Below are 18567 nucleotides of genomic sequence, written 5' to 3'. Positions count from 1 at the left end.
TAGATTATGTAATGAATTTAACGAGACTGTTCAACACATTGTCAGTGGATGCCCCGCTTTGGCACAAACACAGTATCGTAAGCGACATGATGGAATGGCTCGATCATTTTATTACCGTCTTCGCAATGCTTGTGGTTTTGACACAGAGTGCCATCCATGGTACGACCCGAAATATGTAGAGGGCGTCATGATCAATACAAAATACTTTGAAATAGGCCCATTTACAGCCTCAGACGTATGCAGTCAAAACAACCTGATCTTTTCCTTTTTGATAAATCCAATGAAATCATTTATATTATTGAATGTTCTGTCCCTTTTGACACTAATGTGATTGACAAGATTGGGAAAAACATGGCATTGTTCTCGGTGCCTCAGGTTTGGTACCTCCCAATCTGTTGACTGACTTTGGAAGAGTATTCGGGTTTTCTACCAGGAATACAGCTCTTCTGACAATCTGGGTAATGCAGAAGGCTGCAGTGTTGGGGAGTCTTCACCTTCTCCGAAAAGTTCTGGATGGGTTTGACTAGGCAGCGCTTCCTGGGAGAAGTCACATTCGCTGTCTGGGCTGCGTGTGGAGGGGGCAAGGGCCCTGAGTTGATGATGAGCCTAACCCGCCTGACTGTGCCAGGATCACCCAAACCCTCTTTCCTGCATTTTTTATTTTAATCTGTAAATAATAATTATAATCATCATCGTCATCATCATAATAATAATCGCAAAGTTTGTGACATGGCTTTCTATTTTCCATCTGATTTATTATCCGAAATATGCAAGGGCTACGACTTTTTACAAAAATGCATGCTTCTAACCACTCGTCACTGGAAATACCAAAGAACGCGTCGTGTTTCTTGCCTTGTTTGCTTTTTATCAAACGCCATACAGTGTACTACAAAACGCTGAGGGAGTGTATGGGGGCGTGATAAGAAGTCGGACAGAGTAGAGTTGAGGTCAGTCTTTGACGGAACCCGCGGCATGAACGTCTTCACCGCCATCGCCTCCTCCCTTCTGGGACTCCACATAGCTACTGCCTTCATCTGTGAGTATCTCATTCTGCATGTGTAACTTTGACTTGTTTTGTCTGGTTACTTGTTGGTAGCTGCAATTAAGCGCTAAGCATTTTGTTCATGCAAATATTTATATTCTAAAAGGGCGTTGGGCTGTTTTGAATAATAACTTGGATATTAATCAGATAATTGTATTTTTTGTATAATTATATGAGGACTTTATTAAGTATTGCGTGAACTTGGGCTTTGTAACTTTTTGTTTTAAAGCTTACATCAAAAGACATCGAATTACATCAAATGACGTGTAAATGAACTATTTGCGTATTAGTTTCAGAGAAATATGAAGCATATATTTATATGATGGTAGAAATCAAAACAAAACAAAATGATTTGTCGACCTTCTAGATGGCGAACTGTTAAGAGAGTTAGAACGGATGAGAGTTTGTCATTAATATGTTGAATAGTGCACGTGGAATTGTGTGTATCATTAATGAGCAAACGCATAGAATGTACTGATAAAGATTCGTTTCACTTGGTGATATATTGATTTGACATACTTCCGACACACATTTTAAAGTACCCACATATCCGGCAATAAGATCAGGTTAAACCGTTGGACTGATTGAACCGCTTTTTCTTGACAAAATATGTAACCTTTTCCCATCAACTTATAATGACAGCGACATACACGATCCCCTGGCACAAATTCATGTTTCCAAGTTGAACGTTTAAAAAAATATATTTTCTGAAGAATATATGCGATACGATAAGCAGAGACACATTAAATGACAGACATTTGTGATTATTCAGATATTTTCATTTCGCATCTTCATTCAGATTCGTTATTGATACTACAAACAAAACCTGCAAAAAAACGAACCTTGCCAGAACCTTTCATTCAATGTCTAATCCACCACAATGGAGAAGAAAAGATATGCATGTGCAAAGCATATAATTATTCATGTAAATGAACACTGGGCCATGTGGCCTTCATTCATGAATAACCTTCTTCTTCTTCTTCTTGATCCTCCACAATGGAGCTTGTTTTACTTTAGTAAGCAGTTCTGAACCCCGCAGCATTATGGAATTAGGTTACCAGTGTGTACTAAACATACTCCATGAAGCCCACATCTTTCAATTGATTCATGAATCTTAATTAAAGGGACACTTTATGAAAATGAACCGATGCAATTAGCTTCTGGCCCTTTAAGCGTTAGTCCCCATCTGCTGATACGTTGGATTGTTAATAATCAGTTCATAATATGTAAAATTGTTCTTATATTCCAACACACGTTGAGAGATTTGAATCTCCGATCTACTTACATAATTTTAACTGTATGAATGTGTAAACGTCTAAAAGTGATTTATTAAATAATGTGGTTCATGGTTTCGCTACCATCACACTTAAAATTGCTGTCCTCTAAAACTTCACTCATCAAAACAATCATTACAATCTGCAACAGACATTAGCACGATTTATACTGGCATTCATGATTCAGTACGAACCAGGCATGAGTTATTTCATCGGTCTAGTAACCCCCATACGCTCAACATACGCATTTCTTAAAGGGGGTGATGCAACTGTTGTTTCCCTTTATCCATTCTTGAACAGACTTTGCAATGAATGGCGTGTGTGCAACCGGTACATTGTGTCTGTGGAATTAGAATACTCGCCAACTGCGAGGTACACGTCGGGGCTAACTGAGTTGGCAAACAGACAGACTTTGAAGTTGCTAGAAAGAAAACCCGGCCGTTCAAAGACTTGAGGGAGTTGGGTTTAACGCCGCCTTGAACAATATTCCAGTTACCTGACGACGTGTCGGTTAAGTGTGGGAGGATAGCCCGAAGTGATGCACTTGGTCAAATCCACGAGCACGGACATGACAGATGAACGTTAGACAATGCTGTGCGGTCCATGTCCAGCCGACGTCCAGACATACCCTGTGTGAAACTAATATGTGGGCTATGTGCTCTTGGGTCAGAACTTTCATAACACTTGGTTTTACGAATCCCCCGAAATTGAAATGCAAAAAAATAAAATGAAAAACAATGGGTATTTTTATTCCCCCGACCCCCGAAGTAAAATGTAAAAAGACACACTCATGTACTGTCACTATCAATATAAATATTTTAAAACTTAAAATACTGTTATTAAAACCTGTAGAAAATTGATCTTAGAAACTTCAAAACACAATGAATTATGACGAACTTCGATATATCCGTGTCTTAAACGGAAGGGATGTCAACTCTAAGCTTGTTTCGTTCCCTATTCTTCCCGCGCCTACTTTTTATGGTACCTACAGAACCCTTTATGAAAATAAAAAATTGAAATATGAAAGTTTTATATTTTTATCTTTTCGACTTATCTACCTGATATTTTTCCTTGTGGCAATCTATAGAAACGGATAAACTGATTTGAATCGTGACACTCGAGATAAAGTTTTAAATGATTTTGAACGACTGCCCATTGGCTGGGACATTGACTGTCCTTAGGCATTCGTCACAACTCGCCCATTTCCGTAACCTGCAAGAAGACTCGTCCCCCTATCGATGAATGTTATATGCGAAAATACGACAAACCAATTAGAATGCGCGTATGATTTCAAGTTCTTCGTCAAAGAATCCCTCCGAAAAAAGTTTTGATTTTACATATGTCTTGCATCTAGAAATATACCCAAGACACAGTTAAATGTGTTCATTCATACTGTACAATTCCGCATGTCCCGTTGTGCTTTAAATTGCATCTGAAATTTATATAAGATATGGGGAAATAAATGTGAACCATTTCGCAACGAGTTGACAATTGTTTTAGGTATGCCCGTTTGCGCTAAGACGGAACCCGGTCGCAAGAGAGGGACACGAGTCGCTATTCGAGTTGGTCACTAATGTCTCCTCAGGATCATAAGTGATTTTGTGTTACGGATAAGTGTAGAATGGTTCAAACAGATTTATCCGCGGTGACCTTATCTGTCCACGGAGTATCCAGTACAACAATCAGAGGTGCGGTCCACTTGACTGACCTTATGGAACTCGGTGGACATTCCGACATAGATAGCGTCTCTGGTGGTCTCACTTCCAGACATGGCAGCCTTGGTTCTGCCGTACTTGTAGAACACCCGGTGTCTTACGTTCACATCACCTGGTATATTCCATACTAGTCTTAATTTGTTTCCAACTCTTTGATTTGTCATAAATTTATTTTGTCATAAATACATGCATATAACGTCAACGCCAGGCAATAATCACTCTCGATTGTCCTCCAAAACATCAGTGATGACACTCGGTATAGGTGACGTCATATGCTGCTCTAAAAGCCGAACCTGCCTATAAAACAGAATGCGGAGTAAAGTGAAGCAGGTCAAGCAAAGCCGGATGTCATGTTTTCTAAAATTTGGTATTGAGAAAAAAATCCTTATAAAAAACAATTTAATTAACGTTTTCCAAGCAATCAGATTGCCCCACGCACAAGCCGAAAGATGTCAAATTTCCTGATTTTGTTTTATGAATTGTTCAACATTTAAATTGACTGGTTCACAGAGATCTTGTCCATCATTTCCTCAGTGGCCAATACTGCACATGTATTGAGATAGGTAAGGTGATGGTTGATGAAGAACTACTGGAACTAACGTGGCTGGTGAAGTGACGTGGCGACATGACGTTGTGCACATGAATGGGTGACGTCGTGCACATGAATGAGTGACGTCGTGCACATGAATGGGTGACGTCGTGCACATGAATGAGTGACGTCGTGCACATGAATGAGGGAAGCTGTGCACAAATCATTGACCACTTGTTACCCGCTCTAACCTACTCAGATCGATATTATACAGGAAAAGAATATTTTTGGCGACGAATATTGCTAGATGTCCTGAAAAAAAATATTGGGGACTTTTCAAAATAAAATAGATGGTTCACGAGAGTTCTGGGATTATTTTCCTCAGCTTTTACAAAAACGCTCTTTCACATGACATACCGGATGTGTAGCCACCAAATTGAATTAAACACTTTATTGTTTTACTGTAGACGAGAGAATCAACATTATTCAATGGCTCATGTTTCTGTGCCAGTATCTGACGACAACAGCTGTTTGGGTCGATGCTACACACACCTGGATAACGCTCAAGGCTGCCAGTGCAACTACATCTGTCACAAATACGGCGACTGCTGCAACGACTTCGACTACGCCTGCAAACACAAAGGTAAGGCCAGCGAACAGACACGTTGTTAAGCTCGAGTGATAGACACATAGTTAAGGGCCGAAGGATAGGCTGGGTTCGATTCTCTATGAGGAAAATGATGTGTGGAACCTATTGCTTGTGTCACTGTCATGTTGTCGCTGCGATACTGTTAAACGCGGCGTAAAACCATACTCACCCACTCTTCCGTTGTATATACAGGCACCCACCCCACAAGTCAGACTGGGGCGAGTACAGCACCACCCCACACACAGGCACCCCACACACAGGGACCCCACACCCCAGTGAGCAGTCACAACATTGCAGATGCTCTCTGGCAGGTTGACCCTGATAAGGTTGATATGGCCGACATCACCATTAACATCGGCCGTCACGCTACTAGTGGAAAGACAACGGACGTCTCCAAGAACAAGTAAGTTGACTTGACTTCACTTATCTTTTTAACTTCCTTCAACCCCGGGTATTACGTACTACAGTTCGTGTTTGTTATTGTGACGCAACAATCCAAACCGGTTTGTGAAATGTTAACTCAGAACCAATGTCAGAATATTGTTAACCGTTATCGACATGGCCAAGGTCCCAGTCCCTTCATGGATAAAGCTACAGACGAGGCCATGGACTTTCTGTGGCGAAGAAGAGCTGACGTGGCGCCTAGTTTGAGTGAATTAGGGATACGCCGCATTTTGCATTTTTCCAGCAACATCACGGCCGGAGAGACCAGAAATAGGCTTCGCATGTACTCATGTGAAGATTCGAACCCGGACCTTCGTCGAGACGAGCGAACGCTTTAAAAACTTGGCTACCCCATTGACCATGTCTAGATTAAAAAAATCATCGTCCGTTCCACTCATCTCTGTTCTCAATGCTACAAATTATGCCAATCTTAAAGATTGTATTTCAATGTGTGTATCTAAATAAAAAAGCAATCCCGTTGTACCGATCCCTTGACCTACTTTCTGAAGTTTGACCTTTATTTGTCGCGAGATTAGATCATGTGATGACCATATAAGGATGAACCAAATATGGATTCGATTGGGAAATTCAACAGGTGACATGGCCCACTTTTGAACGCGATAGTTGACGTGACGTTGTATTGATTTTCTAAGTACATCTTCGATTTATTGATCAGAAAGGAAACAAATAGCTTTAAGTATTACCACTGACGTACGAGGGCGTGATCGGTGCGCTGCTTATAAGAGGTCTCTCTCATGGGTCCAGCAACCCATGCATGCGACTAACGGGATCGGGTGATCAGGCTCGCTACCTTGGTTGATGCATGTCACCGTATCCCAACTGCATGGATCGATGCTCATGATGTCAATCACTTGATTGTGTGGCCCAGACTCGATTATTTACACATCGACGTCAAATTGCTGGAATATTGCTAAGTACGGCGTTAAAAAAAAATACGCAAACAAATTCTAAACTTTTAGATCAGCAAGCTAAACAAACGACACATCATGTAACGTCAACGACGGAACACTTTGACATGTCCTCAAGTCGTTTGGTTTAAATGAGCTTTGATGGTACTTCTTGGCGATTTATGTGTTTATAGCTGAAACAAGTAGTCAGTTGGAAACATTCATTGCAATGCTGGTACCATATATTAATGTACTGAAACCTAAAAATACGGAAATCAATACCAACTCCTTCAGTCCATCTACGGGGCGGTCGGGTACCCTAGTGGTTAAAGCGTTCGCTCGTCACGCCGAAGACCCGGGTTCGATTCCCGACATGGGTACAATGTGCGAAGCCCGTTTCTGGTGTTCCCCGCCGTGATATTGCTGGAATATTGCTAAAAGCGGCGTAAAACCATACTCACTCACTCACTCAGTCCATCTACGATGAGCACAGCTTGCTTTTGGCTAGGCAACGTGACAGCAAAACGCCGTTCCCCACCGTTCCCATGTCTCCGCGAGTCCCTGGACAGCAAATCATAATTGTCCTCCTAATTGGTGTATTTTATTTTGTCTCGGACCGTAACTTGCCAAGTCATATTATTTTGTTAATGCCGCGATGTTGCAGCCAGATGTCGGTGGTCTGTTAATGACCAAGTATAAACCAGATTCCAGTGACTGATAATCAGCAACTTCTGACGTCAGGGTACGATGACGCGCACTCAACCAGGTCACCGAAGCGGTCCACCGATCCTTCACTTCGTACGACTAGCATAGGTTCCTGGGAAGCAGTTCAACCCCGGAATCCCCAGGGAAACGTGATCAGATTAGCGATGCTCTGGCTCGTTGAAGCAGGGTTCTGTCAACATTGCACAACATTTCGAACAGCTCGGGTGTGGGAGTGGAAAATTAGAGGAGGCCACAACTTGTTTCCTCAGCAACAAGGATCGATTATGACGCTCGATTTGTTAGTACCACACCATTGCTCCTGTGTTTCACGAAAGTGGATCTGCAGTTCTTTGAATTATCCTCAGGTCCACCACATCGGTGAAACCCTCGAGCACAGGTATGGTGCTGACAAGCAAAGAAACATAATCGGGGCGAACCGGGATTCAAACCCACAATCATAGGTTTCTGGCGCTACCAAGGGACGCAACTCTGCACAGCAAATTGTGGGGCCTGAGAGTACGAGGGAACCCGTGCCCCCAATTTCACTTAAAACTATGTACATAAACTGACGGCCAAAAGAAACTGTACCATAGTTTTAAATCACTCTTGTTTAAAAACTACAAAAGATAGATGCATGAAGTGAAATGTATTGGAAAGACCCAAATCTAAAGGAAATCAACAATTTAAATGATAGTCATACAGCATCCGATATTGGCATGACAGTTGCCCATATTGAGGTGGGGTAAGAAAAACAAGCTTTCAACTTAATGGACAAAGGGCACACACATCTATAAATCGCTCAAGTTTAATGACACGTCACATAAACAGAGTGCATGACCACCACTTGCTACAAGACATGCAAGAGAAAAGGTCAGTTGTCTGATGACACATCCCGTGGGGTATGTCGCCATTCATCTTGAAGGGCCTCGATCAGTTCTTGGCTGGAAGTGTGCACGTGGTGGCTGTCGAACACGACGATCCATGACATCCCAGAGGTATTCTATGGGGGAAATGCCTGGGGATCATGCAGGCCACGGCAACACGTTGACGTTGTTGGCTGCAAGGAAGTTCTGTACGATTCGAACTGTATGGGGTCTGGCGTTATCATGCTGATAAAGGATACCACGTGGCAGCTGCTGTAGGAATGGTAGGACAGTCTGGCGAAGAATGTTATCCATGTAACGCTGTGATCTCAAATATCCATTTGCGATTACCACTGGTGTTCTTTCCTGCCCACAAATTCCTCCCCACACCTTAACACCCGCTCCACCATACTGCACGACCTCCTGGACGCAACATGCCGCCGTTCGTTCGCTGATGACGTCACTGTCAGGTATCGATTCCAGAGATGCCAAGTACCCAAGTACCATCTTCATTGGGCGTAATGACCCTGAGTTTGCCTGTTCGTGGCCTGTCTGGTGTCTGCCCAATCTGTCTGTAACACTGCATCAGGTTAGTTACAGCAACAAGGGAGCAACCAAAGGTTCTAGCAATCTGTATCATACCGAGGGCCCGCTCGCGTTTTTCGGGTGTCAGTCGTGCCATTTCTGTTGCTTTTTTTTTTTATATCTGTGTGTGTGTCTAACATGCCGTGCGTATCATTGATATACTGTTGGCACGGGTTTTTCACTTTTTCGGAGACAAAAAAGTCCCTGCATAGAGTGTTGTTGTATTTGGACGATGTGTTTTGCAATGATTTAGTTTGAATTTGTGTTTTTAAATCTTTTGCAATTTCATTTTTTCTAAGATTTCTTTAGGACATCAGTTAAGTATGTTGAGGTTAGGAGACTAGCATATTTGTTTTTGATGGCGACTAGTTCACCTTTGTTACAATCATTCCACTGAAATTGAGGTTTCTTAAGAACACTGTGGGACTGCCATAAGGAATTACAAAACATACATAAATGTTCTTTTCCTAAATATCCAGGTATGTAAGAATTCCTAATGGCGTCAAATTAAATCTTCATTTGAGGTCCTTCTCAATGGGGAATTTAAATAAATACATAAATATACAAATTCTCAAGCTATCTCCAGGCAGAGAGGCTGAAAGCTTGAGACTATGTGTACTAATATTGTCAAAATAGTCACATAGAAATAAATAATGGTTTCCATAACCAAGGTCATTATGATAACATTATGTATTCATTATTCATCGATATGTATTGTATTCGTTGTGGGGATATTTGTAAACGATTATGCAGTCAATCTCTCAATTTATCAATGTATGCTGAGATTATAGGGTCCAAATGATCAGAATCAGCGCTTCTGTATGTATTCGTGCGAGGGAATTCTCAAGGCTTTCCCAAAGAATGTGGAAGTAGTCCGTCTGTGGTAGGTCATTTCAAGAATATGGTCTCGTGAAAAACTTATGAATGTTTTGTCGTTCATACATTTGTGAACGTCAATTTCGCGGTCATGTGACCGCTCGTCCATTGAAAAAGGTGTATATCGTGTAAACTTCACATTATAAAATATATGTTGAATTGGTAGTCATAATCTGATGTCGTGGTTCGTTTTTCATGCTATCATGACCTGGTCCCGACTTCAGAATTTCCATACAGGCCTTCGTGATACAGTTGGAATGTTGCCGACATAGGCGTCACCTCTTACCACGTTCATGAATGTTCTTTGTCTGTTTCAGCTTGTTCAGTAATGTGAACGCTGCGCCATTAAGGAAGCCAATGTACCAGGCGTTGATGGCGCTCTGGGACAACTACAACCCCACGAGAGGGTCCGCAGACCCAGTAACCGCCGCCGACAAAGCTGAAATCAACAACTTCCTTGACATTGTCATGGCTTCTCCTGTCATGGAGACAACATACAACTACCTCGTCGACCAGCGTACGTACTGATGTAGCGGGCGTTACGCAACATGACGTTACGCTTAACGCTTGGTCTGCATTTACAGGAGTGCCTGACATACCGGACTTACCATATAATATTACCATACAAGAGATACAAAGGTTGTTGGGGTTTTTTAATGTGAGAAGGGTGGGTGTCACAACACATTTTTTGCACAACATCCAAGTTTGTGTCGACTTCCCGGTTGTCTCGAACTAAATTTATAGTCCCAACAGTTAAATATAAGTTAGATATAAAACGTCAACACCAGAAAATAACCAGTCTCGATTATCCACTGAAACAGATTCCATTGGACGTAAAAGGCAGAATAGTGGTGAAATTTTTATGAATGGATCACTGAAAATCAGTGATGACACCAGGTGTTCGCGAAAAGGGTACTCATGGCCTGCCCTACCGGTAGCACCCGCAACTCACACAAATTGCATGAAAAAAAGTAAGTTATGGTTGCCTAACGCCGTTCGACGGTCGGGACAGTGGGGTAGCCAAGTGGTTAAAGCATTCGCTCGTCACGCCGGGTTCGATTCCTCACTTGGGTACAAAGTGTGAAGCCCATTTCTGGTGTCCCCCGCGGTGATATCGCTGGAATATTGCTGAAGGCGGTGTAAACCCCAACTCACTCACTCATACAACGGCGGCTTCTAAACAATCGAGTCTTGACCAGACAATCCATTCGCACGATAATGATTTCGTTGAAACACAACTTATCACAAGTTAGGGGGCACGGGTGGCCCACTCGTCTAAGGCGCTCTGCGGAGTTGCGTCCCTTGGTCACGCCAGAGACCTATGATTGTGGGTTCGAATCCCGGTTCGCCCCGATTATGTTTCTAGGTTTGTCAGCACCATACCCGTGCTCGTGGGTTTCACCGAAGTGGTAAACGCCTGAGACCTGCATCACTTCGGGCTTTCCTCCCACATTAAGCTGACACGCCGCGATGTAACTGGAATTCTGTTAAAAGCGGCGTTAAATCCAACCCACTCACTATCACAAGTTACCTCTTCAAGTGGGATACTTGGCTTTAAAAGGTCCTGTGTGCACCATGCATATGGTAGAAGCGACAGGGGAGGATCTGGATGTGTGTCATCTTTGCTATAAACCCCTCATCTGCCTGGCCAAGTCTCAAAGTTTAATGAACCATCGAGCGACAGAAGCAATAGTGTCTACAGCATTCAACATATATTTGAAATATATTTTTGACATTTGAGATATATTCTTATCTATTTTAGATATATATAGCGGAAGTAAGACAGCATTGCGAGACAAAATCTACTCCCTCTGGTTTCAACCCTACTCCCGATCTGGCGGGTCGTCAAAGGACAGCAGCGGGTTCGAACACGTGTTTGTCGGCGAGTACAAGTCGTCCATAGTGGAAGGATTTCATAACTGGTTGCGCTTTTACAAGGAGGAACAAGCTGGACACGCCAACTATCTCGGGTACCTCAAGCAAGTCGGGGTAGGTTGCGTCTGGGTGTGTTGCTCTCTGGTGCAGGGTGTCCACGATCACATTATTCGCGGGCGACGCTTGCAATGGTATACATGCTTGTGAATCTCCATATTACATGATACACTGATCTTTCGTAGGTTTTGTGTTTGTTTGTTTGTTGTTTAACGCTGCACTCAGCAAAATGCCAGCTATGTGGCGGCGGTCTGTAAATAATCGGGTCTGGACCAGAAAATCCAGTGATTGTCATCATGAGCATCTATCTCGGCAATTGGAATACGATGACATGCATCAACCAAGTCAGCGAGCCTGACCACCAGATCCAGTTAGTCGCCTCTTACGACAAGCATAGTCGCCTTTTACGGCAAGCCTGGGTTGCTGAAGACCTATTCTTGCCCGGATCTTCACGGGTCGTCTCGGTGTGTAGCTCTCTGGTGCAGATCATATTCCTCGAGGACAACGCTTGCAATGGTTGACATGCTTATGAATCTCCATGTTACATGATGCACTGATCTTCTTTGTATTTCAATTGCGTATGTACATGTCGATGCTCATGATGTCTGTCACTGGATTAGCAGACAGATTACAGACCGCTGTCTTATTGGTGGAATATTGCTGAGCACGGCGATAAAAAACGAACAATCAACAACAAACAGACAACAACAAAACAAACCTTCTGTTGATTTCTTCTTCAGCCACAGATGCTTGAGTTCACGTTCACCTGGAACGGTCACTTCAAGAAGATCGACTCCTTCATCATCGGGTCGAGTCCAGCGTTCGACATGGCCCTGGGGACAATCTGTATACTGACCAGACCAAGCTCTTCTTGTCCTTTCACCCTCAACGGCCACAGCTTCCACATCCAGCAGTACGACGAGGCCCACACGTCCGGGGTACAGCTCGCCACTGCCTATACTGTGTTCTAAACACAATGTGACCCCTCGCCTTTATGTAACGTTAATGGTGTGAGTGATTGAGTGAATAGATTTTGTTTTGACGCCGCAGTCAGCTATATTCCAGCATACCTCGACTATTGAGTGAGTGAGTAGTGTGTATATTTGACGGGTATATTCTATATTATTATTCTGGGACCTCTTTAACAGCATGGTTTGGTATTATAAGATGTGCATGGATTAGAGAAACTCCGGAATAAGAAGTAAGTGCGAGTTACGCTTTAGCCAGGTTCCACAATATAATGATTTAGGATTTGGTTGAAAGACCGGAATTCAGGGTTATACAAAGTGTATGATATTTTTATGTGCATTTTTACGTGTTCGTACTTGTACGTGTCAAACTGTCGATTAGTCCACAACGGATACATGTACGTATTTCTGTCTCAATAAAAGATTCAAGTGTGTGTTATGTATGATATATCTTCGTAACTGTCATTTGGAGAAGAATGACATTGTTTACACGTTTGGAGTAACTGAACACGTAATCATAATAATAGTGTTTGTTTGTTTGCTGTTTAACACCGTTTTCAGCAATATTACAGCTATATGACGGCGGTCTCTAAATTATCAAGGCTGGTCCAGGCAATCCGGTGATCGATATCATGAGCATCGATCCACGCAATTGGGATACGATGACATGCATAAACCAAGTTAGCGAGCCTGACCACCCGATCCCATAATCGCCTCTTGTCGAAGCATGCTTCTCAAAGCATTGTCGCATTTACAGCAAGCATGGGTTGCTGAAGACCGATTCTAATATTACAGGTGTGATTTGATTGGACAGCTATTTTTAGCCTTGAAACGCCATTTAACACGAAGCAATGATACTGAGTGGGTGCAGAGTACTTATCCCAGGAAAGTGGAGCTAAACTACTGTACCGTACTCATATAAAAAATGTTTGCTTTTCAAGACATCAATCAATGACCTCAACAGCTCCATGTAATATATAAACTGAACGGCAAAATACACTTTGCACCAGATTGAAGTGACTGTAATTGATAAACTAAAAATAACAAAAAGTTTGAATTAAAGTATATTTAATACACCAGCATTTCCACAAAGTATTGAACAACTCAAACTTGACATTTTGCGGTTAACTTTGTACACCAGATAAACAAAATCAGTGGGAGTTGAAAATTCAGTTGTCCAGATTTTTACCACAATTCATTCGAACACGGAAAGTGACCACAGAAACAAAGTTTGCCACTTGAATACAGAATGTGGCCACCCCGTGCCTCCATACATGTACATGCAGAGACTCAGCGTCGGACGGAAAACGTCAAACGTCTGATGAGGTCACGTGGCAAGCGGTTCCATTCATTTGGTGTAGAGCTGGTGTCAACTATTGCGTGTTGGCGGGAGGGTGTGGTCGGACTCGCCTGTCCAAGACGTCCCAGGGGTGTTCTACGGGTGATAAGTCAGGAGAACATGCAGGCCATGGTAAGACGTTGACGTTGTTGGCAAGGGAGTCCACTACGATACGAGCTGTGTGGGGCCCGGCGTTGTCGTGTTGGTACAGAACACATCGGGGTTGTTGCTGGAGGTAGGGCAGCACTACTGGACGGAGGATGTCATCTCTACAGCGTAGCGCATTGAGGTTTCCATTGATGACGACGAGGGGCGTTGACTGGCCTCCACCCCACACCATAACGCCACCTCCACTGTAAGGAACGACTCACGCTGTTCTGATATTAGTCTTGGCATTTCAAATATGAACTTTTATTTTTACAATATGGATTTTTGACATTGCTACTGTGCAGTTTTTACACCCCTGTGGTACGTGCGATTCTACCAGCAATTACATCACGTGATTTTACATTTTTCGCATTTTCTCGAAAACATGTGCGCATTCCCAGTAAAAGTATAGATACAACAACGATGTGTTTGGGCGATGTGTTATGCCTATATGGGTTTTAACAAGTACAACTAATTTAAAATCATATTATTTTCAAATGTGCAAAGTTTCTTTTGCAGTTCAGTTCATATATATTTTTCAGGATGAAGGAATCAATAACTATCAATATGGCACATACCTGTCATACGTATTTCAAAGCACTCACAGATCCAGAGTAGAATAGGTCTTCAGCAACCCATGCTTGCCGTAAAAGCTGACTATGCTTGTCGTAAGAGTCGACTAAAGGGATCGGGTGGTCAGGCTCGCTGACTTGGTTGATGCATGTCATCGTATCCCAATTGCGTGGATCGATGCTCGTGAAGTCAATCACTGGATTGTCTGGTCCAGACTCGATTATTTACAGACCGCCGTCATATAGCTGGAATATTGCTGAGTGCGGCGTTAAACAACAAACAAATAAACAAACAAATCAAAGCTCACACCATTGTCGAAGTCATACCGACATCACTGTCAGCCTGATGTGTAATGAGGCCACACAGTAATTACGTCACAATTTCTCATTTTGACACTGTTTACGATCGCTTTTCAATATACAAGTAACACAACTCTTTTCACTGCAGTTGATTATAACAAGTGGTTGGTTGGTTTGAAAAACAATGGGCATTTTTATTCCCCCACCAGAAATGTTTTGTTTGTTTGTTTGTCTGTTGTTTAACGCCGCACTCAGCAATATTCCAGCTATATGACGGCGGTCTGTAAATAATCGAGTCTGGACCAGACAATCCAGTGATTAATATCATGAGCATCGATCCACGCAATTGGGATACGATGACATGCATCAACCAAGTCAGCGAGCCTGACCACCCGATCCCGTTAGTCGCCTTTTACAAGCATAGTCGCCTTTTACGGCAAGCATGTATAACGAGTGGTCTAAATGTATGTCAAAGTTTGACATGTTTCTAGGATGTCACCATGCCTGAGTATTATAATGTATATTCAGGTCTGAGTGACACAACATGTCATTTTGTCCTGACCAAGATAACGACTATTGTAGGGAGATAAGAAATCGGCAGATATTCACTCCTGCAGTTACGAAACATCTGTAAGATCATAATGTTGAGAGACTGCACACATGAAGGGCAGTACAGACTTGCTGGTTAGTGTTCTGGTACTGAAGGTCGTCGAGGGATTCCTACGTAAGTAACGCATGAACTTTAATAACGTTCACTTTCTTAGCACTGTCTGTTGTCGCTTGAGTGTTAGTTGAGTGTAATGGCTGACGTGTTGGAAATCACCATTACTTTCAGTTGTGAATGGGTACCCGGGAGGATGAAATGGTAATGATGCAGCTGTGATAGGGTACTCGATAGGATGGGGTAGTTCCGATAGATCACTGTTTGGAGGCTGGTAGGATGAAATAGTGAAGATACGGGATTTATTGGGAAGCTGGTAGGATGTGATGATATGATGGAGTAATGATATGGCATCCAGGGGACGATATGGTTATGACACTGCAGTGTTTGTTTGTTTGTTGTTTCACGCCGCAGTCAGCAATATTCCAGCAAAATGAAGGCCATCTGTAACTAATGAGTCTAATCGGGTCTGGACCAGACAATTCAGTGATTGACATCATGAGCATCGATCCACACAATTGGGATACGATGACATGTATCAACCAAGTCAGCGAGCCTGACCACTCGATCCCGTTACTCGCCTCTTACGACAAGCATAGTCGCCTTTTACGGCAAGCATGGGTTGCTGAAGATCTATTCTACCCCGGATCTTCACGGGTCGACACAGCAGTGAATTCGTACCCTATATTACTGTAACAGCAGTGAGTGTGTACCCGGTACCCGATGGATATATATGATAGAGCAATGAAAGGGTATCCGGGGTTATGATGATATTATTTAATGGATTCTTCACATCTTGCATCTTCCCGAGTTAACAGTTACCTCGCTTGCCTCGGGAAGGAGCACATCTTGTTACTGAGCACATCACAATACATACCTCGGCTTTTTTATAATTATTTCTCTGTAAAAAATTTAAAGATATGCTTTTATCAATTTGAAAATATCTATGAACTATGGGTCGATTTATATACAGTTTATGCATTTTCGGAAAAAGAGCTAAATGAGGTTTTAGAATTACATTTTGAGAAAGTAACGTCAGAAATTAATGTGCAGAATCGTGTTGTTGGAATTTTGTTCAGGCGGGAGTTAGTTACGTGACACTGTCCGGGTGTCTTTTCCAACGTATTTAAGCAAGGTGCTTAAATATATATGCATGGGGTGTGTTTTAATAATACCTAACAATTTTTAGAGTAAGTTTTCTTTATCATTTTCGGATAAATAGAGGTTATCACGCGAGTGTGTTTGGTGATGGTAAATATCCTGCATTAGGAATAAACATTGTATTTAGCGAGCCTTGGCGAGCTAAATACATAGTGTTTATTCCTAATACAGGATATTTACCATCCCTAAACACACAAGCGTGATAAACTCTTTTTATATAATGTCATTCTTCAATTCTGTTCTTGAAAATCGCTCCCCCTCACTCACAAACATTACCTAAACATTGCGAGTTTTCCTGGAATTCGCGCATTAATATTTATTACGTCACAGGGTAAGTGATGTGTCAGTCGGACAATGACAGTAGCCAATATAGTTCCAAGTAAAATCTGTTTCTTATACATTGGCGAAGCAACATATACGCAAAACAACAATTGTTTTTACTTGCCTTTCGCGGCAATCCATCGGTCTGTCCGCTAGAGTAACTGCCCTTTGTCAAAGGGAAGCTACTCTAACCCTAGTCTATGAGACGTCACGACCACGTTCAGACGTTGTTGACAGTCGGCCTGTTCTGTCAAAACGTTAAGAAGTTCAGTCAGATGTACACACAGCGCCAAAACGAAACGAGGTAACAATTCATACATATTTCGCCTAAATCCAACTATTTATATTTGTGGAAAAGGTTTCAAGCCGCAGAGGTCTACAAGCACAGATATGGCTACTGATCCCGCTTGACTAGGCCTAGTGCCCTCGCAAAATTGTTTCAAAATTTATATCTCCAAAGTTGCCAAAACTTATAAAATGCCTTAGTTACGTCGCAGATAGACACTGATTTTCAGTAGATAAGACTGGTTTTTTTTATAATTATAGCAATTATCCCTGTAGTTTATCCACATTCAGGATGACTCGATCGCCGAATGACAAGTGCGGCGCCATGTATGTTTATAAACATTGAAAGTAGTCCCTACTTGACCTTTGATATTTGCATCTCTATCCGCATATGACCCCAACGGATATCGTTTTTATCCGTTGGCTTTATCCTGCCGAGAAACCTACCCATTATATGATAAATATTTCTCTCTCATGAAACCGCGTCAAGAGTAAAACTTCTCTAGTTCCCGTGGTCACTCGTTAATACACGGAAATAGAATCGGGCTAGCGCCGGAAACAAAGGAAAAATAAAACGAGACGCTATCGCGTGCGCGCTATAACGGGGTTCAGCGGTCAACTGCGAAACCAGGTCGCTCCGCTGGTCACATATTTGAAGGCTAGTGTTTTTTTAAGCGAATCGTGTTGCAGTTTTCGTGGGATTACCATTCATGTAACATATCATGGCAGGGTTGTTAGTGCGGTATGTTCACTGCTAAAGACAGCCTTGTGCTTTCTTCTAACTTAATTAGTAACAGGAGCCAGGGGGTTAGTAAACAGCGAATCTACTCTCGTGTCTGGTAGGTCTAGGCTCGATTGCCCGCGGCGGCGGTGATGAGAATGGTAGACGAGGCTATCATATTTCAGTTTCGGTGCCAAGACCTGATAACATTGCTCACTTCCGCCCTGGGCAGTGTCACGCTCGGCATTTTGAGGAGACAGAGGAGCTGCTGAGAAATAATCAATCTATCGAACTCCAGGTAAGACATTTCATATTGATCACAAATGTTCGTCTTCATACTGGTTGTTGCTATTCTTAGCCTCAACGATATGCACTGTTACCATTAGATATCTCGTGTTTCACGCTCTCAAACTTCACATTTAGACCTCTGGAGATTAGTAATTTATGGAACCATCAATATCATTTCTTGTAACTTTTTTCTTCCTTGATATTTCTTCGTGTTCTTTGTATGCAATGCTCTTTTAATGCACCCTGGTGATTTTACATGTCTTCTTGTTAATCAAGGGCGGG

The 18567-nt window shown here is 42.4% G+C and overlaps 2 protein-coding genes across 3 annotated transcripts in view; both read left to right on the top strand.

Annotated features, from left to right (window-relative positions):
- Positions 1-972: 972 nt before the first annotated feature.
- On the top strand, positions 973-12493 carry LOC139448191 (uridylate-specific endoribonuclease-like). The gene is made up of 6 exons (XM_071229713.1): positions 973-1036; positions 5072-5203; positions 5402-5612; positions 9908-10107; positions 11353-11579; positions 12263-12493. Exons 1-6 carry the CDS (start codon positions 973-975, stop codon positions 12491-12493), a joined length of 1065 nt encoding a protein of 354 aa, XP_071085814.1.
- Positions 12494-15444: 2951 nt separating this feature from the next.
- Positions 15445-18567, top strand: part of LOC139448188 (uridylate-specific endoribonuclease-like) — a 33938-nt gene continuing 30815 nt past the window's right edge. For both annotated transcript variants that reach the window (XM_071229710.1, XM_071229709.1), the window contains exon 1: positions 15445-15572. In XM_071229710.1, coding sequence (XP_071085811.1) covers positions 15509-15572 — 64 coding nt within the window. In that variant the 5' untranslated portion in view covers positions 15445-15508. The remainder of the gene's footprint in view (positions 15573-18567) is intronic.

Source organism: Haliotis cracherodii, unplaced genomic scaffold, assembly GCF_022045235.1.
Source record: "Haliotis cracherodii isolate W230 unplaced genomic scaffold, xgHalCrac1.p SCAF_7, whole genome shotgun sequence".
Lineage (NCBI taxonomy): Eukaryota > Metazoa > Mollusca > Gastropoda > Lepetellida > Haliotidae > Haliotis > Haliotis cracherodii.
Note: the sequence above shows the minus strand (reverse complement) of the source record. Positions and strands in the feature narration are given on the sequence as shown.

Coding starts and splice junctions, on each gene's coding strand:
- LOC139448191 (XM_071229713.1), top strand. CDS start 973: ATGAACGTCTTCACCGCCATCGCCTCCTCCCTTCTGGGACTCCACATA. Junction 5,204..5,401: donor CTACGCCTGCAAACACAAAG/GTAAGGCCAGCG, acceptor TTGTATATACAG/GCACCCACCCCACAAGTCAG. Junction 10,108..11,352: donor CAACTACCTCGTCGACCAGC/GTACGTACTGAT, acceptor TATCTATTTTAG/ATATATATAGCGGAAGTAAG.